General features: G+C 38.3%; 1 protein-coding gene across 1 annotated transcript in view; it reads right to left on the minus strand.

The window, feature by feature from the left end:
* The window catches only part of LOC145778424 (uncharacterized), a 31,983-nt gene extending 11,453 nt beyond the window's left edge, over positions 1–20,530 (minus strand). Inside the window, exons 1-23 of the mRNA XM_082589905.1 lie at positions 20,507–20,530; positions 20,198–20,327; positions 19,783–19,911; positions 18,807–18,883; positions 18,003–18,144; positions 17,097–17,242; positions 16,779–16,902; positions 16,252–16,376; positions 15,422–15,614; positions 13,237–13,390; positions 11,530–11,674; positions 10,645–10,813; positions 9,183–9,326; positions 8,451–8,627; positions 7,726–7,917; positions 6,963–7,154; positions 6,074–6,265; positions 5,197–5,391; positions 4,576–4,764; positions 4,304–4,492; positions 3,152–3,346; positions 1,808–2,017; positions 589–770 (exon numbers count right to left, since the gene is read on the minus strand). Coding sequence (XP_082446031.1) covers positions 589–770; positions 1,808–2,017; positions 3,152–3,346; positions 4,304–4,492; positions 4,576–4,764; positions 5,197–5,391; positions 6,074–6,265; positions 6,963–7,154; positions 7,726–7,917; positions 8,451–8,627; positions 9,183–9,326; positions 10,645–10,813; positions 11,530–11,674; positions 13,237–13,390; positions 15,422–15,614; positions 16,252–16,376; positions 16,779–16,902; positions 17,097–17,242; positions 18,003–18,144; positions 18,807–18,883; positions 19,783–19,911; positions 20,198–20,327; positions 20,507–20,530 — 3,615 coding nt within the window. The remainder of the gene's footprint in view (positions 1–588; positions 771–1,807; positions 2,018–3,151; positions 3,347–4,303; positions 4,493–4,575; positions 4,765–5,196; positions 5,392–6,073; positions 6,266–6,962; positions 7,155–7,725; positions 7,918–8,450; positions 8,628–9,182; positions 9,327–10,644; positions 10,814–11,529; positions 11,675–13,236; positions 13,391–15,421; positions 15,615–16,251; positions 16,377–16,778; positions 16,903–17,096; positions 17,243–18,002; positions 18,145–18,806; positions 18,884–19,782; positions 19,912–20,197; positions 20,328–20,506) is intronic.
* Positions 20,531–21,342: the final 812 nt, after the last annotated feature.

Genomic DNA, 21,342 nt, shown 5'->3' on the forward strand with positions numbered 1-21,342 from the left:
ACCCTTCTTGTATATAACTTACTATATGATTAGCTTGTGCATTCCTATTACGTATGGAAAAGCAATACGGCTAAACTCGTGAAAAATTGCATATTTTGGGTGTATGCTGTAGAGCAAAAACTTGACGTGATAGAAGAAAACTGGCGCCATTTTTGAAATCAGAACACCGGAATTAGCCTAAATCAAGTGTAAAATCAAAGTCAACAAAAAATGTTTTCAAAATTGTTCCCCAGTGTTATTCATGAACTGATCGACTTCGTTTCGTTTTATTTCTTCATCGACGGCCATTCGCAATATACCGAGAATGCAGAGCTTACTCTTTTTTGAGCTGTTGTTTCAATATATTTTGGGTAAAGAAATTTTGACGCGGGCCACATGGAACAGTCACGCGGGCCACATTCGGCCCGCGGGCCGCAGGTTCCCCACCCCTGGTCTAAGTTAGTGAAACATAGCCAACGATAAACTCCAGTAGCCTAGTATTTTTGTTTCAGTTTTTACACAGCTCTAATATAGACTATACTTCCCACACATAAAATGATATATAGAATACTAAAAATGAACTATCATATAGAGTTATAGACTACTTGCCCGGAGGGGATCACAGCATCTTTCGCTTATGTGAGAATTGACAACTACTTCTACTTGCTGATTCGGTGAGCCAGATCTAATGACCCAATGACAATTCAAATTGTTATCATAGTTGTTGGGAAAGTTTGGTGACGAAAGGATAGCTGGTGCAGAGGTAGCCGTCAATGAACTGATGCATTGAGCTGAAAAAAAAATTAAAACATATATTGTCTTGGCCAAGTGATGAAAGCGCTTGCATGGCGCTGCAAAGGACCGCGGTGCGACACCGCTCTGCGAGAGCACCCGACTGTGTCTCGTCAAGATGCTTTATGACATGCCAAAACACGTAAGAATGGTTTACGCGCTGACTACATCTCTCTTTGGCTGCTTTAAAATCGTTTGCTGTGTTGCATTTGTAATTTGCAATGCATTGTGTTTATCACGGTAGGCGCAAATGTTGCTACAAGTAATATTAAGTAGGCAAGAGAAGTTTACAACAACGAACATTTCCAATAAGCACTTCTGGGTTTTATCGTTGTCGAAACTGGGTCGCAAAAGTCTTGCTGAAGGTTTCACTCAGTGCAACGGCGAGAAGTGGAGAACATCGACATAATTGTTTATGTCGTCCACTTCATTTTAATCGTTTATGAGACGTGATCGAGTGATTAAGAATGGCATTGTGGACACCATAGTACAGTCTCGACAAAAGTTCGATTCCCACTCAAGTCAAGGACGTCCAAAAATTTCCTTCAAGTTGGAAGTTCGATTCCCGCTCAAAACAAATGGATATGCACCACTGATGATCCCAAACAAGAGTGAAACTCGAGTACGTGACAACTTCTATTATCGCTCGATTGGGGCCTTGACATAACCAGTTGTTTGTGGAATCTTTATTCTAGGAGTTAGAGCAAACTTAATTTTATAAACTGTATATTTTTAAAAACTTTAAACGCTTGAACCCACCTTTTTTTGATTTGCAAAACCAAATGTTTATGACAGTAAAGCGCGGTGTCCATCACAGATGTTTGCTGCTCTCATCGCTTTACAAAGCTGAGAGTTTCAGGTAGCCTTATAAAAACTAGGGATTTTAGATGATGGAGATGCAAAAGTACATCCGCCTTTAGCTTATCAAAGTATCGAACCCAGATGCACAGGTTTTACACTGAGCTATCCCTTATTCTGACTTTAAAATATTAAAATATTCTTAAATAATATTATTTGCATTAATTCTTGTGCTTACATGCTGGGTTATTGCCGACAACACCAGAAATTTTATAAATTGAACGAACAGTGCATTGCACGCATGCTCCGTAGTACTTAGTGACAGATGGTGTCTTTGAACACCACTGAATACTACTTGCTTGGTCCACAGTAGTACATGACGTATAGTAATGTCCCTTGTACACAAATGGAAACGCGCATCTGTTTCGGTCTCTGGTACACCCGAGTCCTAAACAGTAAACATAATAACATCTTCATTTTGCTGAACCATAACAGGTTTACTCATGAATTACTTGAAGAATTGCACAAACACTTGAATTCCAAGCCAGCGTTTCAAAATTCTAATAAACGACACAATGTCCAAAAGAAAAACTGCAGGGGATGAAAGGCCTCCAGGTTTCACAACAGTAATAAGACATAAAAAACACATAAGAAAACCACAGGACGCGGCACAGTGCTTTGGAAAAAAATCTACAACATCTTGTTGCCTAACATGCTTTGATCACCCAGACAGCGTGATGCAAAATCACAATAATTAGAGAACAAATATCTAAGCACCACCACAAACAGTGGCGTAGCCAAGAGGGTGGGGGTTTGGGGGTTACAACCCCCCTTTGGCACGTGTGTGACGTCACGATATTGAGAATGATGCTTTCAGTCTTGATGTCTCTAAAACAAAGTTCGCCTAATTTTATATGAAACTGCATTAAAAGAGTGAGTTTTGCCAATACCAAACATTCAAATATCTCAGCCAGGAATTAGCAAGAAGAAAACATAGAGACTTAGCTCTATTACCAAAAAATGCCCAAGAAAGCATGATCTTATTCTTTTGCTATGCTACCGGACAGCACCATTTTACAGGAATATTTATACCCACATTTTTGTTGAAATGCTCTCAGAATGCACAAATTCAAAGTAATTTTTCAAAATGTTAAGGTTTCAAAGTTAATTTGAAAGTTATTTCAAACTTAATTTCAAAGTTGATTTTTTAGTTAATTCCTGGCTACGCTACTGACCACAGATCAATCTAAACTTTAAAGCTTTACTTTTAATTAAAGTCGGCTATACAACCATTAGCATTCATTCCTTTATTAATTTATTTTGTCAAAAGGATTTCATAAGGAATTTAAACTGCAAGCAGCTGTTAAAACAGTGACTAATTAACCAATAACACAAGAGTTCCGGAGGCGACTAACTCGAAGACTAATATGTCCCTTCCCTGCTTCCTGTTGTATCGCATCTGTGATCGCAGTGTGTAGTCGCAATGAGGGCAAAATAAAATGATTATTGTTTCGTTCAACTTAATTCAAATGTTTAAAACAAAACTTATAAAGTTATTGTTTTCAAATGACATGTTTGATACCTCGACATACTGGAACTGTTCCACTCCAAGTTCCATCACCTCTGCAAGAAGAAACGACTTGTCCAGCAGGGACTCCTACCATCTCAAACTGGTCGGGGCAGGTATATGTTATTCTTGCACCTGTGGGGACGGTTTTCTGTTGGGCAGAAGCAGAAACTCCTGGTATTTCACATTGCGAGGCTTCGTTTTCTGCAACTGCAAAATTTAAGCGTTAACTAGCAAATGATTGTATTTACAAGTCTAAAAATTACTTACGAAAAGCAACTGCATAAACGAGAACATTTGAATATCCGAGAAAAATCATCATAAGTGTCACCTTTTGTCTTGGTAGGACTTGGCATGTGAGACCCTAGCCAGCTGCTTTTCAATAATCTGTTGAGTCAGACGCATCAGCAATATGGGGAGAAGAGTTAATAGATTCTATATACCTTAATGGTCAAGTGCCCACAACAACTTTGCAACAAGCAAAGGATTGCAATACCTGCTGGTGCTCTCGAGTGCATCAAGAACTTCTTGTCTACTAACTATTATTTAGTTCAGTATTTCTTAACCTGGATTTGATCGAGCCGTTGGGGTTCGAAAGGGTTCAACAAAAGTGTTTTAAAATGTAAAACGTTAACAAGCATTTGACCAAACTTTAACACTAAAAGTCTAACCGTTTGTTTGCAATTGACACTTTACATTGAACTGACAAAGGGGCTATACAAAGCTACAGATTTAATAGGAAGCCTCTCTGTGGTCTACAAATGCAACTTATTTCAACCAAGTTCAGATGAAGAATGCTAGTAGTTGAGTAGGCTACATTTTGACATTTCGATACAGAGATTTCTGGACCAGGTATCGACAGATCAATCAGGGTATAGGCTACATTGTAAAAACCAAGGTGTCGCTTAAATAAACTTTTTTGTTCTTAGTTGTCTGGTATCGTAGTTATAATTTTGCATTAAAAAATAAATGCAAGTTGTTTGTTACAGTTTTATTGAGGTTTGAAGTAAACTTGGGAAATGTCGCGGGGGTTTGGCATGCTTGTAAAAGTTACAACCACTGATCTAGTTAGTCATGAACATCTTGAAAACAAATATTGTATTGATCTACCGTGTAGTTTAAGAGTGGGCTATGCTATAAACACATGCAGGTTTAGCAGGCTCATACTTTCACAGGTGGGTGGAGGAACCGACCATGTGCCATCTAGGAGGCAAGTGGTTGCGTGAAATCCACTTGGTTGGTTAACCATGGTGTAGCCATCATCACATCGGTATGTAACCTGCTGGTTCACTGGAACCAATCCATTCCGTGATACTGACCCGAATCTTGGGGGAGCAGGAGCAATGCAGGTTCGTTCTGATGATAAGCACACACATAAGATGTTTTATCGACAACTGATCAATCATAATGTTTTGATTGTAACTACAAAGGCTTTTTACCTACGCATTGAGGTACACCAGCAGTCCACACGCCATCTCTTCGACATGCGGATGAGACTTGGCCTTGGGGAATTCCAACCATCTTGTAGTTGGCCAGACAAGTATAAATGATCTCCTCACCCACTCTCAAGGACCCTCTTCGAGAAACTCTTCCGAATTCCGGTGGGTCGGGAACAAGACAAGTTATTTCTAAAAAAACATCAGTGATTATGGGACCCTAACACGTGATAAACAACTCAGTAAACTCTACATACTATGATACACATTCCATAAAGCAAAAAAAACTTGCTCGAGATCTGACAAACAGAGAGAAGTTTTTGATATGTTATGCATTTATTCTGCGTCACAAAAAAAAAGAAACAATAATGCATTAGAAAACTGAATGTACAGAGAGTAGTTTGAAGATTTCTAAAAGTAATTTATTTCTTATTAGGCCTACTTGTCAATATTATTTCATTTAACAGAAACTGAAGTAAAAGACAAAAAAGGAATCTACAAGTTTTTAAAATAAATGTTTGCAACTGTGTTAACAAAAGCAGCAAAATTGTTTACTTCTGCTATTTACAAGCCAGTTTCAAGTGAAGCTTTATTGCTTAAATCAACAACAAAACACATTCGTACCTACGCAGTGGGGCACCGCTACCGACCACGCGCCGTCGTCTTGACAAGTGACCCTCAACTGACCAGTAGGGCGACCTTGCATTCTTGCTTCACCCGCGCAAGTATATATGAAGGATTCGTCCTGCTCCAGTCTTCGTCGATTGGTTGAAACGACCAAGAACTCTGGTAAGTCGTCTGGGACCTCACAAGTGATGACTGCAATAGAAACAAAAGATAATATTCAACATTGCTGCAGGTGGGTAGAGCAAACTAGTCAAAGTAATGGGGAAGCATTGCTGTTTACAGTTAAGGTTGACCCAGCACAAATCAAAAACCTGAGACCTTAAAAAAAACTCTAAAAATCTCTAGCCCCTTAACAGAAACGCCTTTCGAATAATTCGAGACCGAAATGAAAAGATAACCTTTAGATTCTTGGAAACACTAGTGGGTGAGAAGCAACACGCAAGTTGAAACAAGATAACAAAAACTAACCTTCTTTATCAAAAAGAGCAGCTTGAGAAAACATTTATTTTAAGAAAGTCGACATTATGGAGTGCTTCTACTATATAAGTTAGTAAGTTACAACTATAAATTTAAACAAAATTAAAATGTAAGTCAATCTTTGATATGACAGTTTATCATGAAAAGATTATGACCAATGTGTAGTTGGTCCAAGCTCCATCAGTAAACTTAACGTCCTGTTCATTGTTTACCACCACATTGGCTTAGGTTTGGTTTAGGTTGTTGTCAGCTTTTGTCTAATTTTTACTTTACTTTTTTTGAATTTAGTTTGCGATCTAACTGCGCTTTAGTTAATGAAATTTAAGTTGAGCAAATTATTGTAGTTCGTTTTCACCACAACAACCAAATAGAGTGTTCCATTATATAGGCTACTTACCATTGCACTCGGGAACAGCCACACTCCAAGTTCCATCTCGAAGACAGGTAGCAGACACCTCCCTATTTTCAAACCCAACCAGTCTGTACCTGGGATTGCATCTGAAGGTGATCGCAGAATCCAGTGGAAGAGAGGCTTCAGAAGATGACACTGAGCCAAATCTTGGGGCGATGGGAACGATGCATTCAATTTCTAACAAAAATATCAATGCAAAGCAGTGAATAAAAAAACCAACAACGTTAACTAAAGTACTAAGTAAGTTATTCTAAAACCTCGCCGAGTATTTTATTTGAAACGAATCAATGGGTGAGTCCCATAGGTACTTGAATCCATGCATCGGGGAAAGGTTATCACACTAAGCCATTGGCACTAACGAGAGTAGGGTAGCCAGCTCCTTTATCTCGGCCGCCTTTCCTTCAGCAAATTTTCCCACCCAATTTATTACACCCTGGGTAGAGGTGAACGGTGTTTTTCAACAACCAGCTGAAGCCGGGTGTTGAACCAGGATTGCATGATTGGAAAGCGAACGCCTTATCCGCTGCGCCATCCCACCGCCAATCAATCGGTATGTTTTGTTTAAATAGAATGTTATGGCATAAGAGCCGCCACAAGACCGTCTTTGAAATGACATAAAGGGGGCTTCGAAATGGAAAGGAAACAATTTACAGTTTATTCCAAATAACTAGACTTCCCCCAACACAAGCTAGACACACAAATAACTTTAAATTTTAAAATTATAAGTCTATCCTTATTTCAAAAATATAAAATGAGCAATAAGTTGGTTATATTTGTAATGTGTAGTTTATTATTTCGAGAGACAAAACGCCAGTCGTCAATTTAATGTTTTCCAAGTCTAATTGCGACAATGCTACAACACAAGGTACCGTACCTACACAGCGCGGTATATCTGCAGACCAGCTTCCATCCCGACGGCATACAACGGAAATGAAACCAGCCGGCCTACCCACCAGTTTATGTCTGTCATCACAGGAATATACGATGGGACGGCCGTACGCAATACTGTCCAACTTAGTTGATACTCTTCCAAACTCTGGGGGATCTTGAACATCACATCGTACCTCTACAAATAAATGATACAATGATGTATTTATAGAATACCAGTAGGTTTACAATGTAGCTTTAATGGGAGAAAATTTATCAGAAAAGCAACGTGCATCATCCTACATCGAATTCTTAAACAAAACTCTTGAAATGAAAAGTTTCTTAATTTGAATTTACAAAATCCGTGGCCTACCCCTACTGCGATAATATATGTGAATATTTCAATACCTTAAAGTCTAGTGCGGTTTACAATTCTAAAAATTTCAGAAAAACAATTTTTCAAAAATAATTTTCTTTTTTTTTAATTCGTGGTCGCATAAAAGTATGATGGCATTGACTGCGTGATAGCTGCATAGTGTCGGCTGCATAGCCGAGTGATGAGAGTTCTGGAACGGCAATTGAAAGGGCGAAAGGCATGCCTGAAGGTGAACACGAAGATTGGCTTCTTTGCCTTCCCGTTCACTTAATCTAAATCTTCAACCACCAGGTGTAAGCCTGGACATAACAAAAAAAAACTGCGTGATGTCTAATCGATCTATTTTTCATTTGTACATTATCCCAGCGTAACAATAAATACTTTTTTGTCTCACCTATGCACTCTGGAGTGCCCTGTGTCCACGTGCCATCCGGCAAACAAGTTGACCTCAGTTGATCCTCCTCCTGACCAGTCATAGCGTAGCCATCGTTGCAGCGGAATGTGATGCCTTCACCAACAGGGATTCTGGAGGATTCGGGAAACAATCTTCCAAAGCGAGGAGGAGGAGGGGAACGGCATTGCAGTGCTGCAAAATAAAAGCCTAGCAATAAAAATACCAATAATTGCACCGTAAAACAGAGGTTGATCCAGCGAGTAGCCTTTGGTAGGAGGGGCGATTTCAATGATGTGTATATCTACATTAATCCGACCTTGTAAATACACCCTTAATAAAAGTGTTTTTGTGCGTTTTAGATGGGGGGTGATCGCCCTAATCACTACCCCTTCTTTGGATCCGCAACTGCCTTGAAGTATAAATGATGTCATTTTCACTTGGCTTGGATAGGTTGCTCATAGTCGGGTACAAAATCGTCGTTTGCATGCTTTAGTTGTGAAAACATCTACTCAAATTTCGAAAAGAAGTTGATTATAAGCCTACCAATGACACATAATGACTGTGCATGGTCAAGATGCGTCAATGACATGCTCGATTGCTAGGAGGAAGGAAGAAAAAAATTGTTGTTTAGCCTTCCAGTCAACTTGACTAATTAGCTCAATCCACTCAGTTTCAATTAATGACAAACTAAGTTTTCAACATATGTAACGTTTTGAACTCTGAACCTCTGCATTCTGGTTGTTCCCCAGACCAATAACGATCGGATCTGCATCTCCGAACTGCAGAACCGTGACGGACAAATCCTTCATCACAAGTGTAGGTGATTGTGCTCCCATAGATGGCTCCGCCCTCAATCTCAGTGCTTCCGTGCAGGAATGGTGGAAGAGGTTTGCAAGTAGCGACTAAAATTACAAGGTTAGTTGATTGAAATGTGTAAGATACAAAACGGTTGCTACACATAACTTACATACAGAACCAGTTGTTCAATTAAAAGTAATACCACAGTTGAAACAAAATTATTTACAAGCAGAAAAAACACCTATGCTTAACAATATATCACACAAAGTAATTGTGGTGATTAATAAAACATATAGGGAACTAAAATTGAGCAAGCGCATATCAAGATTGAGCAAGTGCAAATCAGATACTTATTGATGTAACCCAGACTTGGTAAAACGTTTTTCCAAATCTTTTACAATCAGCAATAAATACTTAAAGACTACGTCAGTGTTCCAGATACAGTACATTTTTTCGCTCTACCAACATTTGCATTATTGTTAAAAACTATGAGGCAACTTAAAAATATCATTAAATTTGATTTTTAGAATACTGTAATTGTGTTACATTTAATGTCATTTCCTAATAGTGTTTAACGTTGAGGATGGAAGTGAACCTATTGATACACTTTATAAAGCTGCACATTTGTAAATATAAATAGATAATGAAAAATAATTAACCTGGATTGTAGCAGGACATTCCACACGCGTCGTCACATCTGCATTTCTTCTTAGCTCCTTTGCAGTCAGCATCGACACTGCATTCCTTCTTGCATTTCCTTCCCGGTTCAACAAGCGATAAATCTCTTACGCATGGTGGCGTATCTGAGGCAAACGGAAACATTTATGTTTCAGTTCAGCAAGCCGTAACCTTACAAACGGTTGTAGACATTTCTCTCCTGAACAGCATTCATAATAATGAGAGAATTCAAGGGCTATGGTCGAAAGGATGCCACTCCGCAATCGACAGCATGTCTTTAAGTGTCCTGCCAAAGACACAGCCGCATGCTCTTGAGCAGTGTTGAACTGGCGCACTATCGGACGTCGAACCAGGGCTTTCACTACTCGGTTATGTCATCATCATCATTTTGTTCCTTCCTCGTATGGAGGGTTGGATACAATGCGCCATTGTTCTCGACCATGAGCTGTGCGTACTGCACATTCATAAGTTAATTTTGTCCATTTTGTGATGTTTGTTGTCCAAATCATTCTTGGTCTGCCTTTACTTCTTTTACCGTTTATCTTCCCTTCTATTAATGATCTTTGTAATGAATTTTGCCTTATTGTGTGTCCGAAATATTTCAATTTTCTTCTTTTGACTGTTTGTAAGAGCATTTTGCTTGAATTGAATTTGGAGAGTACTTCATCGTTATAGTGATCTTTTGTTTCCATGAAATTTTTAACATTTGCCTGTATGTCCAGAGCTCGAAGGCATCGATCCGTTTCTCCATTTTTTGTGACATTGTCCAAGTTTCAGAATTGTATAATAGGGTCGACCAGATATAGCAGGTTATGTAGCAGGTTATTATTACAACATTTTTGTAAAGAAGCTGACTATCACTTCTGAACCAAGATAGGCTTGACCACTTGAACCAGTGGTCGCACAAAAAAGGAAAAATACAAAAGGTGTAGATTAAAGATCAGATTAAGACAATTTCAATAAAGGTGGACCGATTGAATGGGAAAGTTGTATCAGGAACAACTTGGTAGACAAGTACTACTCCTACTGTTGTCGTTTTGCAACTACAAAGGCTTTTGTAGGCTACACTCCAATAACTTATCTTGATAAACAAAAACTTCGCCATCAAACAAACGGCAAGATCAAGCAACGATGGTTCGATTCTTAGGGTATGCGCTTGAGTGACGTCATTTAAAGGTAGCTCTCATCCACTGAACCAACGTTGCTTGATATTGCCATGTCTTTATGTAAGCATCATCATCATCATTAAGTTCCTTGCTCTCGTCGAGGGTTGGTTTCTCTGTTGTGAGATTTTTCTACTGCAGTTTTGTAATTAAGTCCTGACCAGTCTTCAATATGTAAACAATATAAACAATTAGATGTTTATTCAGGAAGCATTTGCAGCAGACAATTTTCAGGTGTTTCAATGTTTTTTTAATTTTCTTCACATATAATCTTGCATACCTTGGTTGATTCGATGTTTAATCCAATTAGTAAACGGCAGAACATTGGTGTAAAATCCGGGAAAGGGCACCCTCTTTCCGTTGACTGTGTACTTTTGACCGCATCCCCAACCCCAACTCACGATGCCAATTTGTACCCAGCAACTCTTTTTTGTATTGAGATTTTTCAACTAAAATAAATTTTTGTATCAAGATAAAAAAAACAATCCTTTTTTGTTAAATCTCGATTTCATTTAAGATAGAGTTTATTTCGCCGATACTGTTATGACAAATGGGCTAGAGTAGAATGTTGTTTCGGTTTTTGTATAGTTGAGTTGCAGCAGAAGTGAATTAAAACTGTCTCCATTTTGAATTAAAACAGATTTCTTTCCGGTTTATTAAGTGAAAACTTGAACCAAAAACAAGTAAACCAAAAAAAAATCAAATCTAAAACAATTATTAGCCTTCAAAAATTTTCTCTCCAGCAAATTCTGTTCAATTCGTTGAGGATAGGCCTAAAACATGGACAAAACAGTAAAGTGTTACGTAACTAACAAACTTGAAGAATACTAACCTAAAAACTTACGTTAAATCAGTTACCTACGGTAGCTATAATTTGACCACTTAAAAGCAGACAAGCGGCAAACTGATTGGTTGGTTTTATTCTTTATCCTAGAACTGACAAAGCCTTTGATATTACATACTTACTTACCGTTTTCTGATTGTTGAAATATTTTTTCTGGAGATTTATTCCATCCATTAGGTGTCACTGAATGGAGAGCAGTCCTTAGAATGCGTTGCTCGCATGCACACTTCTGGAGTCGAACCAGCACCGCTTGATTTTGATTCCGTTGAGTAACAATTGAGCTAATGGAGCCGACAACTAAAGTAACTCTTTACTACTCACCTCTCTCACAAAGCCCCCACCACTGTCGCCTTTGCAGGCATCAGCATAGTTTGGATTGCCTCCTACTCCGCAGATCATGTTATCAGTGAAGACAATTTCATCACGAAGTCCTCTCCTTATCATGGCGTCTCTGGCATGACTGCATCTGTGAGGAAACATTAGCTTTTTAAGTTTATTAAAATTAGAACGCTGAATTGAATAACGTGTAGTTTTGAACGACATTTAGAATACTACTTGCAGCATTTATTTCTGAAAATTAAAATTCACTCGAAACCGTATAAAGAAACGACATAAGTTCCATTTAACAATTTTACATCAGACGAATACACAATACACATTCGCAAGTGTCTATATTTTTCCATAGAGTCGTTAATTTTAATAACTGAAGTACAAATCAACAATTTCTTTGAAATTCACCTAAAAAATTTTCAACAAGGAATGTTATTCGTTGGAGGGACTTCAACATAGCAATGTCTGCTTCATATCTGCGTTCTGGCCAAGTTCCTGATCGAGCAGGTCTTGGCGCCGCTGGCTGCAGGCCTCACGCCGTTGGTAGGCACTTCACCGTATTCTTCTGTGCCAAAGCAGTAACGCAATTTTGCGTGACCTTTGTGACGTCATATAATCACGTGACTATGAACTCAACTGATTGCAGTCATTAAAATGGTAGGAGCAGTAACGCAATCATGCGTGACATATGACATTGGTTAAGATAGGTAGGACAATTTTCCTTATAAACTCAATTGATTTCAGTCATTAAGATCCTTCTTGCACTCAGTTCAGTTACGGAAGAAAAAAAAATAATGGCAGGGGGTGGGAATCGAAATGACTACTCCCTTGCCTTAACCCGTTGGCCACGCTGTTGGTGGTGATACATTCACTTAATTTACTTTCTATTAAAATTCTTTCGAGAAGAATGTTCAGAATGTCACGTGCTGAGTCACATGACTGTGATGTCATATGTCACACATAATTGCGTTACTGCTTTCGCACAGAAGAATACGTTAAAGTGCCTAAGCCGTCCACCAACTCAAGCCTTCAACTGGCTGGATTACAAGCGCATGCCACAACGCCCGATATGTGTTGCCGGCTGCGTAGCCGAGTGGTGAGAACGTGTACGCGACGTTCGAAAGAACGTGGGTTCCACTCCGCTCCAGAGCACGCGGCTGTGTCTCGGTAAAAGATACTTAATGGCAAGCCAAAATAAGGGGAGCAGCTGACTCGAAGACTATGTGTCACTTCGCTGCTTCCTGTCTGTTGTAACGCATCTGTGGCATCCGTTATTGCAATGGGCACAAATACAGTAAAAACACGATTATTATTATTAGCATTATTGTTATTGATTACTTGAGGTGGAGTCAACCTACTCTCTCTCTGGTTGGGCCGTTCTGATGTCCACAAATCTGACAACTGCTTGTGGTTTAAAATAACCAGAAAACTATAAAAATCCTATATATTTTATTATGATCGTTGTCGTATGAGTCTCTAGGACCGAGGGTGTGTCTTTACCATGCCAGACTCACGATGTTTCCAACCTATACTGGAAGGATACTAGAGAGCAATCAGTCTTTAGTTTCTTGTAATAGCCTAAGTAAAACAATCCACTTCTCGTTGTAGACCAGAGTCGAACCCAAAACAATAAAAAAATTTTTTTTTTTTTTTTGCATCTGCATTTGACTTATATAATGACAAACATGTTAGACATACCTATCATTATTTTGCATTCTGATGAGGCCTTGTTTCAAATTGACTGAAGGAACCGCTTTATCATAAGCCGTTATGTTGGTGGTAGCACCAAATCCAACGACTGCGGTTAACGTACTCTTTTCCACTCTTCCATCCCGTTGCAGAAGATAATCAGCTGAACCAAAAATACACAATAAATTTAATTTTTGTTCAATTAAATATTATTTTTAAAAGTTGTAAAGCACAAATATGAATGTTTTTTTCAGTCTTAGGAGAGTAAAATTCACGAAGTGGTGTTCCAGACTGAATGAACTGGGCTTTTAATTTGTTATTTCTTTTGTTGCTTTAATGCAGTGGTTCCCAACCGGGGGGAATTCTCCACTAGGGGGGAATTTTGCAATTTTCAGGGGGGAATTTGGCTATAGAATTGTAAACCTTTTTAAGCCTAGTAAGTCGGCCAAGACTAGAGCGTTAAGGAGGAAATTATTATTAGATTAACTCCAGATTAATTAAGCCACTGTGCAGTACACTAACATGGCTGCAGACCATCACGTATGCCTACTTCTTTTTCATTTAAATACTCGATGGCTTTCAAGAGGAAACGTAACCAAACGAGTGTTTGAGTTCAGAGACGAGTTTAAATTATTTTTGACTTTTAAATAAAATTGGAATTTGTTTCATTGCTGAATGATGACAGATGGATTAGATTCCTTGCTTATTTGGTTGATATGTTTGGTCCATTGAATAAACTAAATCTGAAAATGCAAGGGAAAAACACCAATATATGGTGTTTATTCAATCGCCATCTCCGTTCAAAGCAGATTGCGCATCAACATGGGTTATCTGTATCCATGAGTCATTGATATATTGATACCATGTGAATTTACAAACTATAGGTTACTGCTTCCTTCTGGCTCAAGGCAGGTTGGAAGAGAGTAACTGATTTATGTCACTGTCATTAGGAGGTTGTCTGGTACTAGAAGGCTCTGCTGTCCTGGTCGCGGGGGGACTACGTTTTTTCTGGCCTCTACCTTTCGACCACTTTGGCTTGAGTGGCCCTTCCAAGAGCAGATGCCAGTACCGCTCAGCATTATTTAAAGATGCTTTGGAAGCTTTCACCAGCAAGCTTGATAATTGAAAGAGAAAAGTTAGAATGAACAATTTGAACATGTTACTATGTTTAAAGAATTATCATGGGTGCTGGTTGTTGACGGCAAAGAACAAGTTCTTTCAGAGTTGAAAAAATAATTGATTTTGCAACATCTCACAGCAGCATTAGAACTGGAATTCATTCAATATTTTCCTGAAATTTATGACGATGATCTTGATTTAATACGAAATTCATTCCCATTGCTGATGGAAAAACTTCCCGATAAATTGCAGGATGAATTTTCTGAACTCAAAACGGATTCTTGCAAGAGACTTATTCAGAGAAAAATCAATCACTGGATTTTGGCCATCAATGTGTAATTCGTATCCAAAATTGGCAAAACTATTCGAAGTATCCTTCCGTTTGCTTCCACTTATCTATGCGAATCAGGTTTTTCAACTCTTGCAAATGAAAACAGAACAGAGAAACAGATTAGACGTGGAGAATGATATTCGTTGTGCTCTTTCCAATACTCTTCCAGCATTCATGAGTTGTCGAAACAAAAAATCATAAGCTTCACACAGACTGTTAAATGCATTGACTCTTAACTTTTGAATGTATTCTTTGAATAAAATACTTTTCAACAACGTTCTTCATTAATTAAATTATTTTAGTATGAAAAGGAATATTAGGCCTACAGGCTAAAAAGCTTTATTACTAAGCTTAGTGAAAGTTCAGTTTATCTTCCAAGACTTAGATTACAATATTAATGTAAACGAGTTTTTCAAACTAAATTTATAGGGGGGGAATTTAAATTTGAATATCGACAAAAAGAGTCCACTGGATAAAAATGGTTGGGAAACACTGCTTTAATAGGAACATTTAATCAACACCTTTGGAAAAAAACACTTGTTGCTGTTGTTATTGCTGTTATTGAGCAATTACCATATGCTGTGGATTGTGGAACTTTCTCTATTGGTTTGATATGGACAGTTGAGCACACAACGGCACAGTCACCATTCTGTTTTGTGCTGTTTTAGAGTGAATGAACTGATTTTTCAGCCTGTTCTTTCTTTTATGAAACTAGAAAAGCACTTTTTTAGATTTAAATCTTACCTGTAATTGTGCATTGCCTCTCTTGCGATTCTCGTCCAGAAATGAGGCCGGCATTCTCAAGGAAATCCTGAGCACAACTGTTAACACAAGGCAAGCACACTGGACTAACGTGAGGAGTATAGTCAACCCATGCACTGCTTCCTGCTTGAACCCACTCAGAACCCAATTGACGAAAAGGATTTCCAAGCTTGATCTGAACAATGGACATATTCATTCAAAAGATTTCAAGTTAATTGCTATTTGTGATAGTCATTTATCTAAAAGCACGAAAAACAAAACCCAAATTGGCATAAAGATTTGTAGCGAAAAAGTAGTAGGCTATTACATAACAATGGCATGCAAAAAATGAAGTATTGAAGGGCTAAAGATTTTTTTATTTGGTTACTGTGAGGCTTTTCAAACTTTACGTCTGTTTACAGTTGATGGATTAATTTGGAGTTGATTGGAAATAGAGATGTCGTATAAAACTTTAAAAAAGAATTTGACAACATTGATAGGACACTAATTCTAATCAAATTTCAGAGTTTAGAAGCTCCCGGTAGACTATGCCTGGCTTCTTACACATTTCTTGACCAGCGAGAAAGAATGGGAATATTTCTAGGGTAATACTGTAGTGTAGATGAACCGAGACTCAGGTAAAATCGAAGATTCTTCAATGAAACGCTGCAGAACATTTTTTCAGACTTTTTTTTTTAAGTTTGAAAATCCATCACCACAATCATTTTTGACTGGGTTGTGAGTTATTATCAAATGTTTTTCAACTCTTTTAAATCACAGCTGCTGCACTGGACTGCCAAGAAACAACATAGTTATGTAAGTTCTTTTCTTACCAAAGCTATATCAAAATCAAATGTGTCCCCAGAGAATCTTTCATGAGACACAATTACTTCAGCATCGTATGCCAGAGACGACAATGGAAGACGGTCTCTGTCCGATTGTGGCAATGTGTGAAGACCTAGATATTTCAAAAGGTCAGAAGAAAGAAAAATATTCACTTAAAGAAAAATTGAACATTCTATACACAGTTAACCAAAAACATTTCGTTTTATTGATTGTGGGAGCAATTATCCTCGACTGGAAAGCTTCTTGCAGAACTTGATCCTGGCAGTTTCACACGCTTGTAGAGGTTTTGAACCACTGACGCAGTCCGGTCGCCCAGTTTGACAGACTGAAGTTTCCGTATGTTGAAGTGATGTCGTCTGCGAAATATTCCATTCACTAGATGCCGCTGAATGAAAAGCAGCCTTTAAAAATGCGTTGCTCAAGCGCACACCCCGAGAATCGAACCAAGGTTAGAACAAAATGTTTGCACAATATTTTGCAACAAAATTGGTGAAAGTATTTTGAAACTTGTTACCTAAAACAACAAGAATGTTGCGTGACCATTCATTGACTTTTAATATGTCATCAAAAAGATGTGCAGCCGTCAGAACCCACTGATGATTCATCAGGCAACCTCCCCCACGAAGATTCACAAAACTCTGCAATAAACAGGCATTAGATACAACGAAGAATGAGATTTATAGAGAAAAAGGAGGTGAACTATCTCACTTAAAAAAAAACAAGTGAAGCATCATCAAGAGAAGAATCGTCATTCCACGCTGCTCTACAAAATTGCTATTCGTTTTTACGCAACAATTGCCAAAAAAGATGTTGAAAATACTCGATATCTCACCTGAGCGATGTTGCTGTGGTACTTCATTATCACTGCGTGCCACGGCCAAGCTCCTGCTTTGGCTACTTTTCCGCCAAGTACAAATCCGGGATTTGCTTGCTTCTTCAAGCTGTCCACGTCGCCGGTTTTTCCGCATTCTTTGTCGCCTTCAAAATAGTTGGATTTATACAACTTGTCAGTTTGGGTCAAATAGCATTGCCAATCCAGTGGCTGTAAGCTGAACTGTTCACTTACCACAACATAAAATTGATACAAGGCCAGTCATTTGGTTTACTGCAAATTAATTGCTTATAATGTCATGAATATATTGGACTATTTTTATGTCACATGTTCTATTTGTTGATTTTTTCCCATTCAGCACATCTAACCTTTCAACTTTGATTCAACGTTTGCAAACATTGAAACAATGTAAAAGATATTGATTTGTTGGCCTTTTTTTGGATTGTTACACCAATGACTTTTCATATAAGTTTCCAGAGATGATATAGCCTACAACGTATTACAGTTCAGAGTTGAAATTTTACGACAAGAGAGAGCATGGAAAAACTCGGAACAAAATCAACAAAGATATTGTTGGATTTAGTTTCAAAATTTGTTTGCTTGATTGATAGCGGGAATCTTTATCCTCGGACTGGGAAAGCGTCTTTGAGAGTTTAATCCTGGCAGTTTTGTATGGCTTACTTGTAGAGGCTTTGAACCACTGGCGCAAGGCTGCTTGTTGGATTGTTGTCTGTGAGCTATTTTATGTAGCCTACTAGGTACCGCTGAATGGAGAGCTATGCTTGAGCGCGTTACTCAAGGGCACACCCCGAGAGTCGAACCAGCGCCGCTTGATCTTGGGTCGGGCGCTTAAACACTAAGCTATCGGGGGGGACTACATCGACTTAATGCAAATCAACAACTGACTAGGTTTTTTGTCGTTGTTTGATTCTTCAAGTGATTCAAGTTTAGGATTGGTAAGAAATAGTTTGTTAGGAACTGCAAGCTCTTGAAGCTCCTCGTATGCACGACCATTCGCATGTTCTCTTCCATACGCCACAACGTAGATCTGAAAGAGAAAAGTAGCGTCCATGTGTTTTCCTAGATTGATTGAGCGTATGAATATTTAACCTCAGTCTGAGAAAGCTTTAACCTTTAAACTTTAACCTTTAAACTTTAACCTTGACCAAATTTAAGTGCTTATAATACTTGTAATGATGCAGAAGTGGTCACGAAACTTGACCGTGCGAGTCGCTGTCCTGCTGTTGAAGTGTCGCTGCTTGTAGTACATCATTTCCACTAGGTGCCGCATACTGAAAAGCCGACCATTTCTTCAAATGCGTTGCTCAGTGCCGTATGATGACAATTTTTTTAGGTGTTTACATTTTTTAGAAAGCTTCAAACACACGCTTGATTTGCACAGTGATTCTTTATATCATATCACATCAGTTTATTTTGATATCATCTGAACAGCTATTGAACAAATTGCAAGCCAAGTGTGAGTTTAAAGCCTGATGAAAAATAGTGAACACCCAAAAAGTGGTCACTGCACTTCATCGATGTTGCTCAAGAGCAATGCCGGTCTTAGGGTATTCCGGGCCCTTAGGGTATTAATATTAGGGTCTTAGGGTATTCAAGACCGGCAATCCCCAAGAGCACACCTCCAGAGTTAAACCATCGCTGGTTAATCTTGGCAGTTTATCGATAGCAATACTTCTAATAATTGTTTACCTCTGGAATATTGTCTTCGTAAGCAGCCTTGAGTTGCTCCATAGCCACATTAGGAGGCCTTCCCCCGTTGTGATTGCCTAAAGAAAAATAGCTAAGATTACAAGTATAAAGCAGGTAAGTGGCTGATATAGGATGGGTTACAGTTGAGGAGTGGTATGTGTTTGCTTTGGAGTAAAATGCTAGTTGAGCATTTGATAAAAATTTAAAAGTAATAGCCTACAACATTATTTTATTGTAATAACTACGAGTAATGATAAGACATATTTGGGTCATTAACAATTTAACAACTTAATTACCGGTACATCTCAAAAGAAATGAAAGTTAGAAATTAAATTTTCACTGTAGGCTACCGAAGTTGCATAAAATACTTTTGAACTAAGTGCCACAACTCAACAATAATATAACTCTGCACATCACGCGTAATAATTTCTGCTAATCAAGCAGACAGGAAGACCAGCACAAACTTTTGTGGGAAGGGTGCGATCCCTAAAAGATACCAGCCTGGATAAACTACGACAGCTAGCTGAAAATCACCATTACAGAAACTTTTTATTGGCACTATTTCGCACCTAATGGATATAAAGCAAATTATTATTATTAAACAAGCAATTAATGCATGCGGTTCTCCCTTTTTACGGCTCCACTCAACTTAACCAGCACCTTTGCTTATCTTCCACATCTCACGTGATCTGCTCCTCGCCCAATTGTGCAACTTCCCTTTTTACTCTTGTCTGATGTTGAGGTGTGCTGCTTAATTCAGAAGTACTGTTTGCAGTGTTAGTGTAGAAAAAAAATTGATTCTTACTGTCATTGTTTCTTCAGATGCAGTTGAGTTATTTTGTTTTCTGATGATGTCACTGTGCTACCCCCAAAATGTGCGATTTATTTCATTTGTTCTTTCACAATAGCTGACGTCATCACTATCTTGTCAGCAGCAGAGTGAACGTCGACGCACGCACTGCAAGATTCTACTCACCATTTACTAGCAAATAGACGATACGTTGGCGGCTTTCGCGTTCCGTGAAAGAAATGTCAAGTGCTTGAGTCAAACTGCGAATAGCTTCTTCAGTGTTTCTTTTGTATCCTAATTTCGCAGCAATATTTTCTGAAAAAGGTATGGCTAATCTTTAAGGCCTGTATCATACAAACAGAGATAGGTCTAATTTAGCCTCCAGTGTAAGTGTAGTTACGAATACTTGCAAATTATTAATCTGGTTTAAAAAATCTGATGAGGAGAGAATAAATATGTCTTTAAAGTCTTAGATCTTGGAGTTAGAGAGTCAGAAGTTACAAACGAGAATTGTAAAGTGGAGAGCCTTTAACGCTGCGATTGCTTTTCCTCTTGAGATCATAGGCCTAATGCTTATTGTATCATAATAACATGCAGTTACCTTTATCAAGGAATATGTTCTGTAAGGTCTCCACAACTTTTCTTGGCACGTATGTCCCAAGTCCCAGCAAAACTTTGTGCTTTGTTGCAAATACTACCACTGTGCATCTTATTGAACCACCTCTTGCAAGCTGTAATTCAGCAAATAGTTGTAGTTGCTTAGCATGCTATTTTTACTTTGACTACGAATAATTATAACTATGGATCGGACGCACGACTATTTTTGCAGCTACTCATTCGTAGGTTTATCGTTATCATATAAGGCTCCTTTCTCTTGCAGAAGCTTGGATACAAAAATTTCCAAATTTACTGTTGTGAGGTTTTTCACTTGCATTTTTATAATTAAGCCCTGTCCAGTTTTTAATGTTAGTCTAAAGTCTTGGCGATCTGCCCTTCTTTCGTTTCCCATTCATTTCCTCATCTATAAATGGCCTTCGTATAGAATTAATTTGGATTATGTGCCCGAAATATTCTGATTTGATTTTATCATTAGCATTACTCTGGTAGTAGCCTAAATCCATTAGCCTAAACCAGGGGTCCGCAAATACTGGGTCGCGACCCAAATTTGGGTCGCGAGACCATTCACAGTGGGTCGCAAAACGGTTTAAAATTACCATAAATATAACTTGTATGGCAAAAATAAATACAATCATATAGTCTTTGATGTGCTGAGTTTCGTACAATTTGGTAGGCTACAAGAAAATTTATACTTTCGATTGTAGTACAGTAGTTAAGCCCACGGTTATATATATAGCCTGGAAGACAGCTTGAGCCAGGGTGTCACAATCAATGTGCAAAGCCTCGCGTCGGGCTGCTTTGCGTCTTGACAGAATGTGCTGTTTTCATTATGGAATTCTTGAGCAGTATGTTATTATCGGTTATGACCTGAAGTAACCTCTGATTGAGAAATTTGTAACGTATTTCTAGAATCATCTGTAAGCATGCAAATCTAGAAGGTTCTGTTGTTTTTCATGATTTCTGAGCGTCGTTTGTCATGACGTCATAAGGTTGTTTATCAGTAAATGTCCGATTGCGAAATCGTTATTATGTAAGAATCTTCTTGCGAACGTGACATTCTTTAGACTTCTATAAGCTTCTGCTTGTTGACATTTATTGCAACTTGACAGAACAATGTGACATTACGTA

This window comes from Aplidium turbinatum, chromosome 10 (genome assembly GCF_918807975.1).
Source record: "Aplidium turbinatum chromosome 10, kaAplTurb1.1, whole genome shotgun sequence".
In the NCBI taxonomy this organism is placed as follows: Eukaryota; Metazoa; Chordata; class Ascidiacea; order Aplousobranchia; family Polyclinidae; genus Aplidium; species Aplidium turbinatum.